The 23151-nt window shown below is 34.2% G+C and overlaps 1 protein-coding gene across 1 annotated transcript in view; it reads left to right on the top strand.

Annotated features, from left to right (window-relative positions):
- The first annotated feature begins 243 nt into the window (after positions 1-243).
- The window catches only part of LOC106761871 (nuclear-pore anchor), a 30976-nt gene continuing 8068 nt past the window's right edge, over positions 244-23151 (top strand). The window contains exons 1-37 of the mRNA XM_014645453.2: positions 244-766; positions 870-1016; positions 1226-1324; positions 1667-1795; positions 1904-1996; positions 2085-2150; positions 4882-4971; positions 5076-5153; positions 5426-5535; positions 7211-7331; positions 7423-7515; positions 8057-8105; positions 8576-8679; positions 8758-8826; positions 9970-10110; positions 10196-10300; positions 10397-10510; positions 10874-10952; positions 16083-16135; positions 16325-16398; positions 17175-17277; positions 17362-17496; positions 17609-17707; positions 17771-17812; positions 17894-17947; positions 18069-18248; positions 18333-18380; positions 18836-18886; positions 19073-19156; positions 19233-19307; positions 19393-19577; positions 19660-19762; positions 20362-20478; positions 21711-21803; positions 22272-22430; positions 22513-22566; positions 22929-23042. Coding sequence (XP_014500939.1) covers positions 461-766; positions 870-1016; positions 1226-1324; positions 1667-1795; positions 1904-1996; positions 2085-2150; positions 4882-4971; positions 5076-5153; positions 5426-5535; positions 7211-7331; positions 7423-7515; positions 8057-8105; positions 8576-8679; positions 8758-8826; positions 9970-10110; positions 10196-10300; positions 10397-10510; positions 10874-10952; positions 16083-16135; positions 16325-16398; positions 17175-17277; positions 17362-17496; positions 17609-17707; positions 17771-17812; positions 17894-17947; positions 18069-18248; positions 18333-18380; positions 18836-18886; positions 19073-19156; positions 19233-19307; positions 19393-19577; positions 19660-19762; positions 20362-20478; positions 21711-21803; positions 22272-22430; positions 22513-22566; positions 22929-23042 — 3816 coding nt within the window. The 5' untranslated portion in view covers positions 244-460. The remainder of the gene's footprint in view (positions 767-869; positions 1017-1225; positions 1325-1666; positions 1796-1903; positions 1997-2084; positions 2151-4881; positions 4972-5075; positions 5154-5425; positions 5536-7210; positions 7332-7422; positions 7516-8056; positions 8106-8575; positions 8680-8757; positions 8827-9969; positions 10111-10195; positions 10301-10396; positions 10511-10873; positions 10953-16082; positions 16136-16324; positions 16399-17174; positions 17278-17361; positions 17497-17608; positions 17708-17770; positions 17813-17893; positions 17948-18068; positions 18249-18332; positions 18381-18835; positions 18887-19072; positions 19157-19232; positions 19308-19392; positions 19578-19659; positions 19763-20361; positions 20479-21710; positions 21804-22271; positions 22431-22512; positions 22567-22928; positions 23043-23151) is intronic.

The raw sequence follows: 23151 nt of genomic DNA, 5'->3' as shown, positions 1-23151 counted from the left end.
ATAAATGAATATTTAATACTTGCCGAATATCTTCAACTTCTTTTATGTCAGTAAAACTGAACGAGTCTTCTTATACCACCTTACTTTGATAAATTTGTTGGACTACATTGATAAATAAAAAATTAAATATTTAATTAACCAGAAATTCTAAAACGCAACAATATATAATTGGTATGATCTCTGTAACACTGAGAATGTTTTTAATTAATTTTTTGTAATTTTCTAAAGCAAAACGGATTTAGTTTCTCCAAACATGAACTCACACCGGGCCTGAAGCCCAATCCGTAAAAGCATTGCGAACATAAAATTTTCACCTTTCTCTTAAACCTTTACCAATCCCTTCGTTTCCCCTTCAAATTTCTCACTTCCCTCTTTTCCTTTCTTTTCCATTCTCCTTTACTGTCTTTTAGTTTTTTCATTTCTACTATCCCTTTCAAACTCTCCGATTAGGGCACACGCGATGCCTCTCTTCCTCTCCGACGAGGAGTTCTCGCGGTGCTCCGGTGACGGCGCCGCCGTGGCCGCGAAGGCCGACGCGTTCATCCGCGGCCTCCTACACGAGCTCGACACCGTCCGCGCTAAGGCTGACGCCGCTGACATCAACGCCGAGCAGAACTGTTCCCTCATCGAGCAGAAATACCTCTCCCTCGCCGCCGAGTTTTCCAAGTTGGAGGCCCACGTCGCCGACCTCCAATCTTCCCTCACTCAGCGCCTCCGCGAACTCACCGAGGCACAATCGCAGAACCACCAAATTCAGTTGCAATTGGTTCGAATCGTTCCAAAACGAAACATTCCTCCACTTTTCTTTTATTGTTATGTTACTATTGTGTACTTGTTGTGATTTGATGCTTTTTTTATGGGTTTATTAGGTTGAGAAAGATAGGGAGATAGAGCGGTTGAGGATGGAGGTGGGGGAATTACACAAGTCAAAGAGGCAGTTGATTGAGTTGAACGAGCAGAAGGATTTGGAGCTTAGTGAGAAGAATGCAACTATGAAGAGCTATCTTGATAAGATTGTGAGTTTTTCTGCCTTTTGGTTTCTGGTGCTCGTAAGGTTTTTAAAGTAGTTTTCGCGGTTGCAATGTGGAGGTTTTGTAGTGTCTGCCACCCCAATTGTGGCCATATCAGCCGCATAAATACTAAGGGCCATGGCAAAACCGTAACGTGATGTGTTTTCTTGTAACGGCGTTGACGTGTTTTGTGTGTTTCAATGGTGTTGTTAAAGGTCCATTTAAGTGAAAATGCTGCTCATAAGGAGGCTCGATTGAGTGAAGTTGAGGCAGAATTAGCGCGGTGCCGGGCTGCTTGCAGTCGCCTTGAACAGGTTTTTTTTTTTCTTTAGTGCTTGCTGTTATTTATTGTAACTTGTTTCCTTAGATTTGCCTTTCTATTTTTACATGAGCAGATTACTGGTGGTACTGGATTCCTTCACCGTCTGACTCTTTTAAATGACTCATTTCTGAATTAAACATAGTTGTGGCTTATTAAATATAATGGTAAACAACTTGGGAATTTTCATTGTGCTGCTCTGTTTTACTGTTTCCCAAAACAGCAAAATGTGTCTGAATATCTATTTCTCTTCTTATGGACTAGACTCTTTCTTGTTTTATCTAGTGTTAAAACTTGAATGTTTCTTTCACGATAACTGTGCAATGTGTGTGAGCAGGAGAAGGAGATTATTGAGAAGCAGAATTCTTGGCTTAATGAGGAGTTGAATGGTAAAGTTAATAGTGTTTTTGAGCTACGCAGAAAGAACGCAGATTTGGAAGCTGATACATCTTCCAAGCTTACAGATGTAAGCTAGTTTAATAGTGTAGTTGGAAAAATGACTTTTTCTTTTCTTTTTGAATTTGTTTTATTCTCTTTGCATTAATAATATTTGGGTTGACGTCAATGCTTTCAGATGGAGAGACAATTGAACGAATGCTCTCAATCTCTACAATGGAATAAGGATAGAATAAGGGAGCTTGAAATGAAGCTTAAATCTGTGCAGGAGGTTAAACTTGGAGCATTATCTCGAAATGTCATTAGTGGATATCTATTATGTGGAACTGTGCTTGATTGATTTTACTTTACCTTTTTAGGAATTAATTTCAGCTAAAGATGCTGCAGCAACCAATGAAGAACAATTATCTGCTGAACTCTCTACTGTGAGTTTTATGACAACCTTTGGCATGCACGATCCATGCTCTCCTCCCAAAAACGCTCCTTATACTCTTTATTGACATAGTTATGTTATGTTGACTTTACGCTTGTGGCATATTAGTGGAATCGATTGGAAATAAGAAATTGATAGATAGGGAAGACCTTTTAATTAAATTTGAGTAGGTTTCAACATTACCACGATCTAGTGAAGCTTAGTGTGTGTTTTTTTTTTTTTTGTGTGTAAAAGTTTGAACAGAGAAAATGAATTTGAAAGCTTTGGTTCATGAGAAACAGCAATTTCTTGTTTATAAATCCTAGACATTGGTTCACCAGTCACAATCACAGAATAGGCATTTGAGGCATTGGTAAATCCAACCTCCCTTTGAGATTCAGAAAACAGTGGTATGGTTTAGAGAATGAAAATAGTGATTGTATTGTAGTATACAATTGATTGAGCTGATAGGGTACAACTAATGTTTATGAGAGATATTGAGGATTCATTTGTAACTGAATTCCAAAGGATTCATTTGTAACTGAATTCCAACCGTCCTAACTAACTGTAGCTGTAGCTGAAAACTGTACAGTACAATTATGCCCAGACTAATGCCTTGTGCAAACGCTGAAATATACCCCCACCCCCAATCCAAAGCTGGATCTGGCTGAGCTAGGGTCTGATGTACTTAGAACAGCATGCTGCTATTATAAGGAAATGTGCAGCATCTTCAAGCTTTTGTTGATCACCTTTTCTCAGAAAGGAAAATGTCCTACTCCATATGCTCTGTCCTAGAGTGAAGTACAACAGTCCTCATGTTTTCACAGTAGATTTTTTGTGATGGAACCCAAGGAATTTGTGCATTGGTTCTTGGTTTTTCCTGAACTATTTGCTTTCAGGATCACCTAGAGATGAGGTTATGGCCTTCATGTTGACTTCGTGTCATCAGGGTATGATGATCACTCTAGCACGTGAGGAACTATCCTTTGAAACTAGCTCCTAAAGGCAGAGAACCAAACACTGAAATATTCAATCAAGTATCCCGTACTACTTTATGTGGTACTTAGGCGTCTCATAATACCGAAGTCTATTAGAGTAGGTCAATCTTTGATAAAATGATATATAAGCTATAGAGGTATTACCCATGATGCTGGTTGAAATGTAAGCCCTGATTCATAATACCCTTTTGGCAATGCAGTATGCCCAGTGAGACTGTGAAGGCGTATGTTTATGCACTTTGTTACTGAGAATGGAATATCAGGAGTAATTATAGCAAACTGTAATGATCCAATTATTGTTCTGTACAATAAGTAGTCTGGCTCCTGTCTTGATATCTTTGTTGGAAGTTCTACATTGATTAGAGATAAGGCCAATTTAGAGAATATAAGTAGGTGCAAACCTCATCTTACAAGCCGTTTTTGTGGGGTTGAGTTAGGCTTAAAGTTCACTTCTTAACATGGTATTAAAACCAGGTTCGATCCTTTCCTAGCGATATTTGTTGTTTGTTGGGTATATTGTTCCACCCACTATTGGATTGATATTGGACCACCCATTAATGTTTAGTCTCATGCTCGAGATGTGTATACCTTGGTGTGAGGGGTGTGTGTTGGAAGTCCTACATCGACTAGAGATAATACCAATTTAGAACATATAAATGGGTGTAAACCTCACCTTACAAACCGGTTTTGTGGGGTTGAGTTAGACTTAAAGTCTATTTCTTAACAATCTTTAAGCTTCCAACCATGTGGGAGGAAATGTGTTTGATATGAGGAAAAGGAGAAATTAGTTAAGATGGTTAGAATATCATTGGTTAGTTAGTTTGAAGGGTATTTAGATACAAATAGGGGAAGAAGAATAGGTGGAACTGAGATTGGTTGTAAATTGAGATTTGGTTCTTTGTGAAGGGACACACTCATTGTGAAGGGGAAACCAATGGAATGACAGTGCTCTCCTATTTCTCTTATTTATTATCTAGCTACCCTTCTAACTAACAAAGTAAACTAATTAACTAACTAACCCATTATTATTGTAAAAACCTTAACTAATTTCTCCCTTTCCTTTTATCAGCAAAAAAAGCTTTCTGTTTACCAAATTAATCTTCTCTAATGTATTTGGACTTAGTATCAGTAAAGTGCTTTGCTTCAATACAGGAAATAGTCCGATTCTTTAAGTTATTTTGTGGCAAAGTTGCTGTGCCAATGATTAATGAGGGTCTGAATGAACCTTGGAGGGTTAGATTGTTTGGAAGGGAATTGTATGAACTTGTTGTTTACAGTTTAGACATGTGGAATTGATTGAACATCTTATAACCCCAGTGTTATCTGTTTTTTGGAGGCATTGTATTTGAAGGATGAATATTTTATGATCTATAGTATATGCTGGTAGGAAAATAAATTGAAACGAGAGATGGTAAACATTTATGGTGAGGACAAGGAATCCTTCAATACTATGAAATATAACTAGGGGAGACAGTTGAGTGCTTGAAAATTCTTGCAATGGAATAATGCTGTCTATTAATCTTGACATATTTGAAAAGTTCCCTTGAAGCAGTCAGGAGTAGAAGACCTAAAAGATAAGTTATAAAGTAACTCTAGCAACTCATGTTTTGTGGAGCAGATGTATCTCCTGTGGAAAGTGAAATTTTGTTTACACTTAATGAACAATAATGTTTTCTTCTAGATTCTAAGCAGCAAATTTTTATTTGTCTCTTTTATGCATTTTGAATTTGAAATCTCCCTTTTCAGGTTAATAAGCTTAATGAGCTGTATAAAGAGAGTTCCAAGGAATTGTCAAAAAAAGCAACTGACCTAGAGGGTGTGATAAAAGCGTTGGAGGTGAATTTTGTTAGCCATTGCTCTATTTTTTATGTTTGGAGAGAATTAGTCAAATTATAAATTACAAGACATGGTATTTTTAAATGTTACTCGTGTGTAAACAGTCCGACTTAAAGCAAGTTGAGGATCATTATAAAGGGGAACTTGAGAAGGAATTATCTGCCAGAAAACAGGTTGAAAAGGTATTTTTGTCACCCAAGTTGTTTTAATTTTCAGTATTTGATTGCTTTGCCTTCTGACACGAATAATTAGCAGTACTAAAAAGAGTTGAAATACTATGGTTCTTTAAGCTGCTAAGTGTTTTAGGTTACTGCAGGTAATGCCTGAAGTTGATAACTACTTGGGTGACACTGGGTTGCCAGTGGTCTCCTTTTGTTTGAGGGTGGATATTTATTCAAAATAGATTGTGCTTGAATGTACTAATAGCCATATATGTCTATTTGGGTACTTGTAGGAGGTCACTGATTTAAAAGAGAAGCTTGAGAAATTTGAAGCTGAAAGTGAGGCAAGGAAGAAGACCAATGAACTGAATAATCTTCCTCTTAGCACTTTCACTACTGAATCGTATGCCTTTACCTTTTTTTTTTTTTTTTTTTTTTGATTTTACTCATAATTCAATGTTCTACTTTTGTCCTCATGGTATAAGTTGCTGAAAATGTAAAGCCCCAAGATGCAGCATTGTTATATGCTGTCTTTTGTATCTAAAATCTAGTACCCATTTCATTGGTTGTTGAAAAGGGCTATAATATGCAAAAGTCTGTTTTTTTTTTTTTTTTTTTTTTTTTTTTCCACTTTGGAAGATGTTATACTACCTAATAATAAATTGCTTAGCCATGGAGGTCTCATGTGTAACTAAATTGTTGTCCTGGTATCCACTATTAGCAACATTGAGCAATGAGCATGGTCAGACTTTGTGTGTACTCCATAGTGTTGGCATTTGATTGGTCTGAGGTTTTGGAGTTGGATGGCAGAGTTAAAATCGTATTACTTTATTAATTGTTGTATCTTTATGTGGAAGGGAATTGGTTTTTGTTTTTTTGGGGTAGGGGGGATGTGATGAATAGAAATCACGGAAGTTTAACTGTTTATGTTAAGAACTAGCATTTTAACCCTTGCAAAAATGCACAACCTGAATATTTATTTATGTACAAAACTTTAGTTATATAAACGGAATTACTTTATTATATTATTTCAATGAGTAAGTGAGGGAAGAGAGAATATAAAATTGTGTTAATTGAGTTTGATTGAGAGAGTGTGGGGAGAGTTAGAGAATCACTCTCCAAAGTGAGTACTGAACTATTTAAGATAGGAGTATAATATGCCTAGGGTTAGGAATGAATAAGATGGAAAGATGACCATTAATGGTAAATTAAAAATGTGATATGAAACTCAGCAGATATATTTCTTACTTTTAAAGAATAGAGATATATGAAGGGTTCTACTTCCAAGGATATCAAAAGCAGTACTCCCTCCTGTTCTTATTGTGGCATATTTTAGAAATGATTGATGGCCCAATTTCAAAGGCATTTTATAGTTTCTAAGCAGCATTAAATTTGTTTTTACTATTTGCCTGTATGTGTTTTTTGTTAATGAATATTGACAAAAAGATTGGTATTGAGGGTAAATTTAGTACATCAGTAACGTTTTTTGTTTAAATTTCATTAGTTAATGTATTAGTTAGATTTATTGGTCTTCTTAATTCTGTTAAAGGTGTCTTATATCGAGAATTAGTGGGAGTAATATGTAGCGCATGTGGAACTCAAAACAGTTGATAGGGGTGACCCTTTGAGTTGAATGATACGGTACCATGTTAAAAATTATAGGTTATTAGGTTCATGTAAGGAGGAAGAAAATGAAAGAAAGGTGGCCTGAAACTATAAACTGAAAATATAATAGATTTTGTCAAGAAATGTTAAAATAATCTCTTTTTTATACTAGTAGTTGTTATATGGTCTTATTAGCTTGTTAGTAGTAGCTCAAGTCCACTAAACAGTCACACTAATAACATGTAACCAGTTTTAATTCTCAATTGGTTAATATTCTCAGTGGAAGCAATAGATAGATGATTATTGTTGACATTTTTGTGCAAAATCAGCATATATAATTGATTTTCCTTCCAATCCTTTTCATGTATTAAGTTATGGAAACATAACCTATACATGAAAATTGTAAGAGATAACATAAGGCCATTGTTTGTTCCCATAATTCTTTTTGTTAACTAGTTGCTTTGTTCTTAAAGGTGGATGGAATCAGTTGAAGCTGATAGCATGGTGGAGGAAAATAGCTTGCTAGTCCCAAAACTTCCTGTTGGAGTTTCTGGAACTGCATTGGCGGCTTCACTTCTTCGAGATGGGTGGAGTGTGAGTTTTAAAATTTACTTTTAACACCGGTCCCACCTTTCTTTTGAATTACACAATGATACATCTTACCATATACATCTATTTGTTGAAGTTGGCCAAAATGTATTCAAAATACCAAGAGGCTGTTGATGCATTGAGGCATGAACAATTGGGAAGGAAGGAGTCAGAGGCAGTACTGCAACGGGTATGATTGACCTGGTGCATTTTTTTTATGTATAACCTCAAAATTTGATGAAAAGAATTGGCATGGAATGACCATTTTTGTGTATTTATTTATCAGTGAAGGACCAAGCTAATGAATAATGATACTTGTAGTTTTGGAGGACTGAGATGGTGTCAACTGACTATTATTTCTTTTTCTTTGGTTGGATAAAAATGTTTTGATGAATGTTTGAGATACCTAGATTGTAATTGTTCTCTCGGCATATATCTGCTTTGAGGTGCATTTTGGTTAAGTTATGCTTCTGGATGCACTTTGACTTGGTTTGGAAATTTGATTTACCACATCTCTACTCTACAACTCAACTGTGTTCTGGTTTGCCCAAGTTCAAAGATTATGTTTTATAAATGACAAATTATATTCATTTTAATAAAAAGTTTTTTTTTTAGAAGGAACTTGTTTATAATGTCGCATATCACTAACTGCATTATTTTCAATATTAATCCAGGTTTTCTGTGTTTATTATGTTAAATATGACGCAATGCTATTCTATTAACCTTTTCAGGTTCTATTTGAGTTAGAGGAGAAAGCAGAAGCAATTATAGATGAAAGAGGTATATTTTTCTGTTAGATTAAATGTGTGAAATCCCATTCCAACATTGCCCTCCATGTTGATCCACAGAAAAAGTTTAACTAGAAAACAGAAAAAAATGTAGATCTGATCTCAATTGTACTGCATTATTTCTCCGATAGGATGTCTAATATGAAGTTATGAATGTACAATAATATTTGGTGGTTTCTATTTTTGTGCTTCCTCCTATTTTTTATCATTTTGATGGTGGTGGTGCTGTTGTTTCTCAAAGATTTCATTGTGCACTGCTTGGGTAAATACACATGGATTTGATTGTTCATTTGAATTTTAAACTGGCTGGTGGTTTTTTATGTATATAATTGTAATTTTTCTAGCAGGAATAAGTTGTGCCTGATTTCACTGTGGGGTATATGCTAGCATGTTATTGTTTATATCTGTTTATCATTGATGCTGTAGTTTTTCTCTGAAATAAATATAATGGTGTGCTTGCAGAGGAGCATGAAAAGATGGCCGATGCATACTCTTTGATGAGCCAAAAGTTGCAAAACTCCCTGAACGAAAATTCCAACTATGAGAAAACCATCCAGGAACTGAAGGTTTCAAAACATAAAATACAGTGTCATTTATCTAAATTTTTGTTTACATGTGGATTTGCTAAGGTGTATCTCATGCAGGCTGATCTGAAAAGGCGTGAACGTGATTATAATCTTGTCTTGAAGGAAACTGACGACCTTCGAAAGCAGGCAAGAAACAAGAACACGTATTTATTAATGTAGCGATGTAATTGAATCATACTAGCCAATAGAAGATGGCAGCATGGAGTGGCCACCAAAAAAATCTGTTGTGGGATAGTGGATGATTGCTATTTGAAGATTGAGTAGGGTTTTATTACATGACATGTATATGTTAAAAATAAAGTTGCTAAAATTAAAATCGTTTATACTACTGAACCGAACAGAGAATAAACAGAGATCTGCTGTTGAACTTGAATGAAAATTATGGGTTTGTTCTGGAAATGAAGAGCCAACATCTGAATATTATAAAGCTCACTGGAACAAGGCCAAAGCAGATTAAAATATGATTGAAGAGGTGTGAAGTTGCAGAACATAGGAAGAAGTTAAAGGTGTCAAGGGGGAAATGCAGAGGAAGGAGACAAGAATTAAGTGAGATTGAACCCAAAATGCATAAGATTTATTTGACATGGGAGTTTACAAATTTGCCTCCAATTACAACCTGGTTTCTGGGCCAGAATTGACTATTGGTGTATTCTCAACGTAACACCTTTGTAGGCCACTATTTGCTATGATTTCTTCTGCAAATTGTGATGATCTGCCATGATTGGTGGTGCTACAATGACTTTTGTAGGAGCAGCAGGGTGCTACTGTGCTCCACTGCAGTGTGTTTGATTTGTATGTATGATTGTAACATGAAATATGTCTTTCATCAAGTTATTTGTTGAGATGAGTTTGTTGTTTGTCTTGTTATTGTGCAATGCAAATAGTTTAAACTTTATTAGAAGTTGAAGAAAGTGAGGGAAAATGAATGGAATTTATGAAACCGATTACAGGCTAAGCTGTGTTAGTTACAAACTAACTCTGACCGCCAATGACAGGTATATCACAATAACAAACTATATAATAGAAACAACAAAAGCTTAACATCTTATGTTAACAAAAGTATGCTATGCTGTTAACTCTAATATGCCTCAAGCAAATGGTACTTTTGGTACTTATTTTGGATCTCACACCTATTAGCTTGTTAAGATGTATTAGTTTTATCTAAAAAATTTCATTTGGAGCATTTTTGTCTCAATTATAATCATTTTCATGGCCTTGATCATGGGTCTTTGTATTACAGATTATTATTCAATAATTGATTCTTTACAGGTGACAGTACTTTTAAAGGAATGTCGAGACATTCAACTTCGTTGTGGCTCAATGGGGTATGATAATGTTGATCATTCTTCAAACACTGCTTCAAGGACAATTACAGAGACTGAAGCTGAGCATGTCATATCAGAGCACCTGGTAAGCTGCTTATGGAATTAATTTGTCTCTTCTTGAACTTGTCTGTTTCATTGTTACATGTGTTAAATTGAAATTTGGGATGCAGTTGACCTTTAAGGACATTAATGGACTGGTTGAGCAGAATGTTCAACTTAGAAGCCTTGTACGTAGTCTTTCTGGCCAGATTGAAAATCAGGAGGTGGAGTTCAAGGTTAGATGAAAAATAAATCTTTTGCCATCCTTATACTTATTAATGCAAAGACCCTCAACCACAATATTTGGTTTTTCTTGTCCTATTAAATTGTAGGAGAAGCTTGAAATGGAGCTCAAAAAGCATACTGAAGTAGCTGCTTCTAAAGTTGCAGCTGTTCTGCAGAGAGCAGAAGAGCAAGGGCAAATGATTGAGGCACTTCATGCATCTGTAAGTTTATATAATACTTATTTTTATAGTTCATAGTCTGCAACCTGGGGAGGAGGGGATGGGACTGAGATGGGTGGTTTTTGTTTTAGATACGAGGAGATATCCTTACAGTTCCCTTTGAGATTAAACCACTATATTTAGAATACTAACTGTAATGACTGAAGTTATAACTGTAGGTCAGAATGCTCACTTGTAATGTTCCACCTCTTATATAACTGTCATACTTTTTACCTTGATTTTTGTTCTTATGAAAAGTTGTATTCTTTGGTTAATTTATGTATTGATAATCTTTAAAAGTTGATTCCTTGTTACTACACTATTCAGGCCTCCTAAGTTCATATATGTGATGTCTACTTCTTGTAGGTTGCCATGTACAAAAGGTTGTATGAGGAGGAGCATAATCTTCATTTATCTCATAACCATTCTTCAGAAGCACGTGCAGGTTTCACAAATGTTTATTTGTTGGCATTTCCTTTTAATGTTTCCCCCTATTGTGCAATCAGTTTTGAATGAAAACATGTGCTTTATGAGTTTGAGACTCACACCATAGAAGACATTTTTCTAAACCATTTTATTTCAATGAGGTTGAGACAGGCCACGTCTACGTAATTAGGTGTACCATCATAAGCTACAAATCAAAGCTGAACTGGGCATAAAAGTTCTGGGAAAAGATAGAATTATTGTACCTGATCTATTCTCTAATTTCAGCTGTTGAGGCTTTTTCACATGCTTCAATGTTTGAACACCATGATATCTTAATGAAAACCAACTTAAGCAAGAATGCATTTTGTTTTTGCTTGCGTTTAAAAGGGTGATTGTTTGATATATTCCATTGCTTCTCTCTAACTACACTTATTTTAATATTGCTTGCTCTTGTGATCTGATAGTCCTTGCTAAAGTTGTCGTATTCATGTTAACACTAACTGTCTTTAACATCAATTAGTATTCTATTGTCTAGAGGTCTTGTAGATGGATCCTTGGACTGATCTAGCCTGCAGTGTAACTTGTTTGTTCTTTGAAGGTGTCAATACTGCTTAACTTGTGTGAAGTGGCTATCTTGTTAAAATATATTAACTCAATATCTGTATTACATATCTGGTACGTATGTGTAGATCATCATATCTTTTTTGTATTTTATGGATTTTAGAACCCATATAAATGAATGGATAAGCTAATAGACATTTAAGCTCACATTTTTTCATATTTTTAATCTTAAGATGGTGTCAAAGTGGGTTGATCACACTGTTTGTCATTGTCTGGTGAGTTCACCTCCATTTGCTCCGGTCACCGATTGTCGGTCACTGTCATCTTTAAGTCTCAACCTGCAACCACATGCAACTTTTGAAGACAAAATACCTAGAAATGTGTTGCCTTCCAGCCATCGGAATGGCTCTACACTAACTCCATTGCTGTCATTGACCACTTTTTGTTTGTGTTCCAACCCTCTTTTCCTTGTCGCAGAGTTGGTTTGATTACAACTGTCCTTGAACACTTTTGTGGGTTTTCTTTTTTATCATTGTCTGCTTTTTTTTTTTCTGTTCTAAATTTGCTTCTTCTGAACCTGTTTACTACTTTTTCGGGTCCCGCATAATTATTTAATAGAAGCTTAGTTACTAAAATTACTTATCTTGGTCTGTGCTATTTAAGCTTTGGTTTCTTGGCCAAAGTTTCCATGATCACTTGAACCGTGGAAGATGGATTTTCAGCTTTGTGCCTTGTTTTAGGAATCTATGGAACCCAATCTATTGCGAACTCTTAGAGCATTTAAAACTTATAACTCCTTTCGAACAAGGCTTTGCAAATAATACTAAGTGTCTTTTGTTTCTGCTTAAACTAGCATGTCTTAAACAAACAAATCACAATATGACCTTGGATATTGTTGAAACCCAATCAACAATTGTGGAATTAAAGATGGTTTTAGAATTCAATTCTTTGAAAGAGATTAAGGGCAAGTTGGATAAGTTTTGCATGATTATGATTCTTCATATCATGCACCCAAATCTTGATCATGTATGGGATCAAATCCTAACCTACTCAAAAAATTCTATCAATGGACAGTCTAAGCATAATTCATAATAGGATAATCTAAGTGTGAGTTGGTAAAGTCTCTTTATCTCCACATTCCTGGTTTGGCAGATCTTTAGAGAAGTGTATGTTTGATTGTGTATGTTGCTGATATAATCATTATACTTGTTAGAGATCTCACATTGACTATAGGTAAGACGAATTTACAATATATAAGTGGGTACTAGTTTCATCTTACAAGCTGGTTTTATAAAATTGAGTTAGGTTTCAAAATCACTTTTTCACATTGCTATCAAAAGGTTTGTTGTTTGTTGGTTCTATCGTGTCACCTATCTGATCGCTATTGGACCACCCATTCATTAATGTCTTGTTTTACACTTGAAATGTATATACCTCGGTGTGAGAGGGGTGTGTTGGAGATCTCACATTAATTAAATATAAAACAAGTTTACAATATATATGTTGGTATAGACCTTACCTTACAAGTTGATTTTGTAAGTTTGAGTTAGGCTTAAATGTCACTTCTTAACAATAGGAAATGGTGTTACTAAAATTTCACAACTAAAGAAACATTTATGTAATCGATTTTGGAACAAAGATCTTGGATGTCTTGAGTATTTTCTCGGTATTGAAGTAGCTTTGTCAAATAAGTTATTGTCATCTATGAGAGAAAGTGAGCCTTTGATATTCTAAATAAGATATTATAAAAGAGACATGTATGGTTGGTTGTTGACCTATGAGTGGATCCATATTAGCATATAATGCCATAACATGAGTAAGCCTTTGATATTCTAAAAGAGGCATGTATTGTTGATTGTTGACCTATGGATAATCTGGTGATTCTAAATAAAATATTCTAAAAGAGACATGTATGGTTGGTTGTTGACCTATGGATAATCTAGTGGATCCATATTCGCAGATAATGCCATAACATGAGTAAGCCATTCTTAGACCCAAAAAGATATAAAAGCTTGTTGGTAAATTTAGTTATCTCACTATTACTAAACTTGTCTTTTGTGGGAGTGGTTACTCAGTTTATGTAAGTTCCTTGTCTTTATCAATGGAGCGCTATCATTTGTATTCTTTGATACCTCAAAAGGCTTTAGGACAAGTATTGCTCTATGAAGATAAGGGAATACATAAATAATTTGGTATTGTGATTCTGGTTGGGTAGGATCTCCTTTAGATCAATTTTCTACAACCAAATATTGTGTTTTTATTGTAGAATTTTTATTTCTTAGAAAAGTAGGAAACAAAATATGGTTGCTCAATCTAGTGTTGAAGCTAAGCAATTTCATCACTCACTTGTGAACTTATGTGGATAAAACAACTCCTTTGAGAGCATAAATTTTGTGAGATACAACAACAATGGCACATGTATTATTGTGACAACCAAACAACTATTCACATCACTTCCAATCTTGTATTTCATGACAAAATTGTTGGAGATTCCACATCGAATAAAATAAGACTAAATTGCAATATATAATGGAGCGTTATCATTTGCATTCTTTGATACCTCAAAAGGCATTAGAACAAGTATTGCTCTATGAAGATAAGGGAATACATAAATAATTTGGTATTGTGATACTGGTTCGGTAAGATCTCCTTTAGATCAATGTTCTGCAACCAAATATTGTGTTTTTATTTCTTAGAAAAGTAGGAAACAAAATATGGTTGCTCAATCTAGTGTTGAAGCTAAGCAATTTCATCGCTCACTTGTGAACTTATGTGGATAAAACAACTCCTTTGAGAGCATAAATTTTGTGAGATACAACAACAATGACACATGTTTTGTAGTGACAACTAAACAACTATTCACATAACTTCCAATCTTGTATTTCATGACATAATTGTTAGAGGTCTCACATCGAATAAAGATAAGACTAAATTACAGTATATAATTGAGTGCAAACTTTACCTTATAATCTAGTTTTTTAAGGTTGAATTAGATTTAAAGTCCACTTCTTAACATGATATTAATAGATACAAAAACATAGGATAGATAAAATTCTAAAGCTGAACAAATACTGGCAGATCTTATAATATAGAGGATACTAGCTTTATTTCACCATAGGTATTGAATCCTTATGAAGGTCCAAGAAGCGAATAAGATACACATACAACAAAACAAGAGAAAAAGATGTCTTGTAATTGGAGAGCTTATGTTTCTTATCATGAATCTTACTATTCATAGACATTTGAAAAATATAACATACAAGACATACAAACATGTAAAAATGTAATTAATAATAATAATAATTACATTAAAAAAGAGTGGCTATATAGTAATAAATAAGTTAATATTATAATTTTTTGATTGAGATAGGTTTTATGACCCACCTCCTTTGTTTAATGAAAAAAAATGTATGGGTTGATAAATATTTGACCCCCAAAAAATAATAGAGTTACTTTAGTAATTGGGATTTGAATGTTTTAAATGGGCTAAACTTTTAGGTTAAAAAGATGTCTATTTTCAACCCACTAAAAAACCCTAGCTTATCTCTCTTTAATCTTGAAGGCAGAAGGCCAGGTCGTGGCAGCCATGTTGATGTCCCGAGAGTTGTCGCCACCCTAAGAGTCGTTGCCGTGGGCTATGTTAGTTTCTTCTCATTTATCGTTGTGAAGGACTACACCGCGAGGTAGCAAGATGCACCACGAATAGAGACTAACATTAATAAGTTTCAAGGCGCGAAAAAAATAAGGGGAAAAAGTTAGGGTTTCAAATTGGGAGTATATCTGTATCGAGAATTGAATCACATTCGTGCTATTCACACTTGTATTGTACGATTTAGGAGCAGAAACGATAAACCTCATGATTCGTATCGTGGAGGAGTTGAATTGTACTGCACAATACTTAATACACTGCTCCTATGTGATGTAATAATGTTTTAGTGAGCATTTATATGTAGCAAAATGACATTAAAATATAAATACAAAGTCTTGTTTGACCTATATATATTTGTGTGTGTATGTGTGTGTATGTATGTGTGTGCATATGTATACACACAGATACACAGATACACATAGACAAACACACACATATGTGTGTGTGTATTTGTTCTTTGGACACCATCATATCCTCCATGTCTGGATCCTAGAATTCTGTTGAGATTTGGTCATGATTTTGGTCAAACAATGTTTTGCAATGGCTGCAGCGCTGAGGTGTGAGGTATGACACAGCGCAACCTTTTTTTGCTGGGAGTGTCATTCCACTTTGTATTAGTGTGAACGCACACTATTGACTACTATGGACTGCAGATGGAATTAGAATTATTTTAACTGTGTCTAATGGTAAGTGGGCTGTGTAGTCCATGTAGGAAACTTACCTAGTGGGACAAGGGCTTTTTTGTTCAGTGGTTGTACTTGTGTGCGAATGTATTTTTGTTTCATTGTGATAAATGCTTAAAATGAGGATTTTTTAATGGAACTTCAATATCTTTAAGCTATTCTAGGTTAGCTTCTGGTCTTTGTTTCATTATTGTAAAACACATGTCTGCCTATACAGTGTTGGCATCTTATCTTATATTGATTGTTGGTTTTTCAGCTTTTGCCGAAGTTGGAAGAAACAACCTTAAGACTTCAATTGAAAGTTCACAGGTGATTACTTCTAATCTCATACTTTCTCTCATGGTTTGCTTGACATTATTGAGTTGTGACCCATTATTTTTTATCTGCTCTGACATCATGTAAATAACCAATTCTTCAACAATCATTATTTATTTGGTGAATTGTCCCGAAAGGTTCTAATGTTAGCACTTGTATTTTGGGGTGTTTTCATTATCACAGGAGGCTTCTAAGAAGTCCCTGGAAAAAGCTGCTGAGCGTATGAGAGGCCTTGAGGATGATTTAGCAAAGTCTAGGTATGGTTGAAAATTTTCTGTAACATTATTTTCAGAAAAACGTGGCATATAAAATCTTAATTGTTTTTTGAAAAACGTGATTGCTTTCAGTGGTTCTGGAGTTCTGGTTTGTTAGATATTAAGTTGTGTTTATGTTAATTAGGGAAACATAGACCTTATGCTTATTATGTTATTTTTACATATTCATTTGAATTTGGACTTAGCCCACATTTTTATTATTATAAATACATTATCCTATGTGTATGTTAATAGTAGTACTCTGCCTTTTCTAATCTGCTTATGTATTCATTCAGTATGTCTAATTGGCTGAAATGAGATTATACTGATCAAGCTGATTCTACACAACTGAATATAACATAAAAAGGTTCGTAGACCCCTGAAATGCAGGATTGTCTAGAAAGGTTCCTATCCAGAATGTGAGTGTGTGAAAGGGCTGCCTCACACCTTTATAGTATTTAATCCACTTACTTCGGAGAAGTAGTTTAAATTTGGTTCTTGGAACTCTCTCAAAGTATTTGGTTTACCTTTAGTTATGCAACAGTGATTTTTCTAATTTCAGGTTACTTGTTCTCAATCCTTCTAACAATTAATGATTTTACCGACTCACAATTCCTTTTTTTTTTTTTTTTTTTTTTATTTTAAAGAAATTATAACCAGGTAATCTTAATGCTGATTATAATAACTGTATATAGATTAGTAAATGGTTTACATACAGGTACCTATGTGCTTTCTGTATAGCATATGTATGGTTTCAAATTGTGAAATTGTGTCTTCAGGAGTGAGATTATTTTATTACGATCTGAACGTGACAAGATGGCACTCGAAGCAGATTTTTCTAGGGAAAGACTTGATAGCTTTACGAAAGAATTTGAGCATCAGGCATGCACTTGTCCATAATGTTAAGTGCATTGTTCTTGAATATATGTGTTGTACTTATTTATGGATTTTCGAATGACATTTTAGAAAGCTGAAGCAAAAGCCATTTTAGAAAGAAATGTAGAGTTTTCTCAGCTGGTTGTTGACTACCAAAGAAAACTGCGTGAAAGCTCCGAGTCATTGATTGCTGCTGAGGAGCTTTCTCGGAAACTTACTATGGAGGTTAATATCTTATTCAAGTTAATTATTGGGCTATTTTAAAATTATAAACTTTTTAACTGATTTCATTGATTGTGCCTTTCTTTCGTGTACACATTTCATAAATTCATTTCAGATTTCAGTTTTAAAACAAGAAAAAGAAATCATATCAAATGCTGAGAAAAGAGCGTCTGATGAGGTTCGCAGTTTGTCTGAAAGAGTGCAGCGTTTGCAGGTAAGCATTGTTTTTGTTTCATATATTTCTTAAATTAGCATATTCTTACACTTGCTATTGCAGGCTAGTTTGGGCACCATACAAAGTACTGAGGAAGTTCGAGAGGTAGGTTATAATCATCAAGTGTTATCTTCATGTTTCTATGAAACTTTCCATCAATATGATTTTTTTATTTGTAAAACATAGGAAGCAAGAGCTGCAGAGAGGGTTAAGCAAGAAGAATATATAAGGAAATTGGAGGTCTGTTTTCTTGTTTCCTTATAAATACTTCCGACTAATTGTTTAATCATAATTTCATATAGTTAAAAATGGGCAGTTTTGGTCATTTTTTACATATTTATCATAAATTCTCACTATTCAGAAGGAATGGGCTGAAGCCAAGCAAGAGCTAAATGAAGAGCGGGAAAATGTGCGGAGATTCACACTAGATAGGGACCAGACCATAAAAAGTTCTCTGAGACAGGTTGAGGATATGAACAAAGAGTTAGCTAATGCTTTACGTGCAGTTGCATCTGCTGAATCAAGGGCTGCTGTTGCTGAGGTATGGCTTTTTGTCTATTCTCTTTTGTACACTTTATTAAAGTCTTCACAAATTGTAGAGATTGACTTCATGTTCTATGCACAGGCGAAACTCTCTAATCTACAAAGAAAGTTGGGATCCTCTAATGACAAGGTTTGCTTCTTTTGATTTGTTTTGTTAATTTACGAATTGTGTTGCTGATGGTTTGTTTTATGGTTTACAGTCCTTATGGTTTAGTTTGTAGAAGTTTTCAATGCATATATTTTATAACTTTCGAATTAAAATGTTTTCTTGGGCATTATAAGTTTTTAAGGGCCCGTTTTTTATTGAATGAAGAAATCTATTAGATGTGAATAGAAATGAAGAGTGACTAAGAATATGAGAGAAGCAGGAGAAAATTAGAAGAAAGTTTACAATGTTGCCAAGTACCTGCATGCCACTTCTCTTGGCCAAGTATCTATTTACTTACTGATGAATTCATGATGTGTCATATAACCTCTAGGATGTTAATTGTTTCTTATTCATTATGCTGAATTCCAATTTTAGTATGTTTGCTTTCCTTAAATCAAAATATTTATCTTAATTCTAACTTGTATTATTGAATGTAGCTTGTCGAAATGGGCGGAGAGAGTGGACCTTCCACTTTGTCAAGTGATGAGGTGGGCACAGTTTTGTATACATCAATATCACCATATTTGGAGGCATTTCTTGTGCATATGAAAAATATGATTATGTTTATTCAAGAGTGCATAGTATTTAGGGCCTATTTGCTTTCTGCAAGAAGCATTTTTTTTCAAACCATACTTGTAATTGTGATTGACAAATATGCCCCCAACTTAATCTAGGTTGTTACTGAATTGCAAAAGGCAAAGGAGGAGATAGAAAAGTTTAAAGAGGAAGCACATGCCAACAAAGTTCACATGCTTCAGGTTGTTATTATTTTGTTTATAAATTATATTTAATTTGTAATTAAACTAACACCTGTGTTTAAACTCTGCACTGAAGTATAAGAGCATTGCTGAGGTCAATGAAGATGCACTGAAACAGATAGAAATGGCACATGAGAAGTTTAAAACAGAGGTAATTATGCATATTGAACCTTGACATAGTTTTTTCAGTCAGTTTGATATTGTAGTATATTGTTTGTCTTCTTGATAATAAATAGGCTGAAGATGCCAAGAAAGTTCTTGAATCTGAACTTAATTCACTTAGAGAGAAGATGTTAGAGATTGAAAATGAATCTAGTTTGAAATATGAAGAAGTTGCTTCTGAAACTGTGGGAAAGGAAGAGGCTCTTACATCTGCTATGGCTGAAATCACAAATCTTAAAGAAGAAATTTTAACAAAATCGTAAGTTGTTTCTTAATGCAGCCAGCAGTGTTTAATATAATGTTAGTTTGGTTTCACATTTCTTACTTTTTTTTCTTTGTAGTTCTCAAATTTCAGCATTGGAAATTCAGCTATCAGGTTTTAAGGAAAACCTGGACAGGGAGCATCAGAAATGGCGGGCAGCTCAAACTAATTATGAAAGACAGGTGCTTGAAATATGTTCACTTGGATTGCATGATGATTCTGCTAGTTTGTCTGATTTTTGAGCAGTCTGATTGTGCCATTTTAATTTCACTGACATTGCAATATTTATACTCAACTAGCTGCAAAGTATGTTGATTTTGGGTTTAGTTTTGTTATCTTTAATGTTCATTTACCATCAATTGTTATAGTGGAAATGAAATATGTAGTAATCAGCTGAAAGAATATAAAATTTTATTTCATTTATAATATAATTAAAATAGTGACTGTTCTGTCATTTCATTTTTGGGATTGGCCGATCCCTTCCATGATCAGGGATTAAATCCTATTGTTGTGTATTTGTTGAGTATATCCTTGGACCTTCACCTTTGCCTTCTGAGCTGAATTTTCTTCTGTCAAATAAACTAATAATACAATCTGTCTGCTTAATGTGCATATGAAAGTGCAAGTCATATTCTGAAATTTTTTCCTTGTTGCTAGAATTTTTAATATTTGGGGACGTGGGTATATGTATATTCTAAGCAAAATTTCAGAAGCTGTTTGAGATAACACTCTTTTTATTTATTTCCATAGGTTTTAATTGTAGATGTTTCTTATTTTTCAGGTTGTTCTCCAGTCTGAAACGATTCAGGAGTTAACAAAAACATCTGAAGCACTATCCTTGCTGCAGGAGGAGGCATCTGAATTACGGAAACTAAACAATACTCAGAAAGTTGAAAATGTAAACTATTTCCTATTCAATCCATAATTTAGTTTTCTCATGTATTTGTTTTTCAATACTTCATAATCAACCCATAATATACTTTTGCTACAATACCTTTTATTTTCCTTTCTGCTTAAGTTTTCCTTACTGAGGTGTCTATAGCCCTTATTAAACCTTTATGGGTTTTATTTGTGGATTGTCATCAGATTAACATACAATAATTTTGTTGACTTGGATTATGCTGCTGCTTTGTTTTTTGGCTGTAATGAAGTCTTGAAAGGATTTGGTATCTTGTATCGTGGTGATTTTTCCCATGAGTTGTTTATTAATTGCTATTTGAGGTTGCACACACCTACCCAAAAATAGAATATTAGTTGTTTACTTAAGTTAAGAGTGCCCATGTTCTAAAATGAAGCACTATTGAATTACTGTTATGGTGCAACTGTATAACACAAATGATTTGATGTTGGTGGAGAAAAAGAATAAAAGATAGTGAAACATTGAATTGATATTGAATAAGACATTAAAATTTATTGTTTCATTTGCTATATGTGTGCAATCTGTTGTACTAACTCGTACTTGTACTAATAATCCTAGACAACTGGGGAAACAAATCATGATAAGAGAAGAGGAATTATGAAAATTAATCCTAAAGATATGATAATATATTTTCATATATTCTAACACTCCCTTAAGTTAAGCCTTACTATGCTGTTAGTTTATTACAGCTTATGGAGAATGGTGTCACTATGATCCTGTCCTGTGTTTTTGTAGTTTTAGGTACTGATGGAAAAAATTATTCAAATGATAAAAGTCTTAAATGATGTTATTGGAAAGTTTCATTAATTGCAGGCACTTGTTGTTAGCCTATTTGTAGCTTCCTTCTTAGGGTTGTAGTTTAGTTCCACATCTATTTGATGTATGATTCAATTATTCTTTTGATGCTGGGGTAGCGCTCACCAAACATGCACCCCCAACTTTGGTGTTGAATTAGATCATGGGCCCAAATTCCAAGATATTTAACCCTATCCCTAGGTCATATATTTTTTGGCAGTTGTTTTGCTATGCTCTGCGCTCTGTGTTACTTCCCCATTCAACGTTGAGTACCTGCTATTTTACTTGTTTTTCCCTAATTCTTTGTTATACTGAGTTTTGTACCAATTATTTGATCTCCGTATAATATTTTATGGTTGCTTTTCATATTATGAATATAAATCTGGCAATTAATTTACAATTCCTATGTTTGACAGAATGAACTGAAGGCTAGGTGGGAAGAGGAGAAGGCACAATTAGAGAAGTCTAGGAATGATGCTGAAAGGAAATACAATGAAATCAATGAACAGGTGATTGAGAATATCTCTAGACTATTTTATGATTCAGTACAAGAGATGTGCAGTAAACTATATATGCAAATTTATTTACATAGCTTTATTATGCTACTAAAATATTAAGTGATGCTACATGATTGTTTCCTTATTGTCAAATTCTTTTGTTTTCTAATTTCATTCATCTGGGAAATGGGTTAGTATTATTGTTATGTTCTTAATTTTCAACTGCTATAAATATTCTTTCAGTTTCTATGGGATTAGACAATGTTTCAGTTTCTTACCAATTCTTTTATTTCTCTTGACTTAATTATACCTTTTTAGATCTGTTCAATTGCATTTGCTTCGGTGAAGTAGGTATATAATTTTTATTGTGTAGAAGTCTGAGCTCCGTATTACTTAGTGTTTGCTTGTAGTGATTTCCTACTTATATTGTACATAGTAGATGTTATCATTCCCACCATATAAATTTTCTACATTTTTCAGAATAAAATATTACACAGCCAACTTGAGGCTTTTCATATTCGATGGGCTGAGAAGGAGCGTAATGCTGCTGGTATTTCATCCGGAAGTAGTAGTGCAGATGCCTTTGGTGATGCTGGACTTCAAAATGTGATTAATTATCTCAGACGATCAAAAGAAATAGTAAATATCTCTGCCTTGGTAAATACTTCTTTATATTTATGTTCATTTCCTGGTTATCTAATAATGTATTGAACTTTTACAGGCAGAAACAGAAGTTTCTTTGTTAAAACAAGAGAAGCTGCGGTTACAGTCACAGGTAAAATTGTGTATTTATTATATTTCTTGCATTATGTGTGGTAATCAGGGTTGCAAGATGGACAAATTATTCGTCGAGTAATCTAAATAATGCTTGAACTCTCCTTATATTCATATTATGGGTTGTTACCTAAATATATTATTCAAGATTGCACCATTTGTTTAACACCAGCAGTGCCTTCTATCAATATTGATATCTGTAACTGAATTAATTCTCGTCCAATCACTGTTTGTCTTGCTAATTTGAACTGGTGATAATTGTGCTTGGTTTTGTAAGGATTTGTGATGGGGGGTGGGGATTTTGCTATTTATATTTTGTGTATTTAATGATATAATCTTCTGGAATCTCATGGTTCTGTGTAGCTTGAGAGTGCTTTGAAGGCAGCAGAATCTGCACACGCATCACTAGAATCTGAGCATGCAAAATCAAAATCATTTTTGTTTACTGAAGAAGAGTTCAAATCGCTGCAACTCCAGGTTGAGAATCGTATCATCAAAATCTACTTTTCTATATTATCTTTGGCTTGTTTCTTGAAAACATAATAGGATTATAGATTTCAACTTAAATGTTTCTTAGTGGTGTTAT

This window comes from Vigna radiata, chromosome 5, assembly GCF_000741045.1.
Source record: "Vigna radiata var. radiata cultivar VC1973A chromosome 5, Vradiata_ver6, whole genome shotgun sequence".
NCBI classification, from domain to species: domain Eukaryota; kingdom Viridiplantae; phylum Streptophyta; class Magnoliopsida; order Fabales; family Fabaceae; genus Vigna; species Vigna radiata.
Note: the sequence above shows the minus strand (reverse complement) of the source record. Positions and strands in the feature narration are given on the sequence as shown.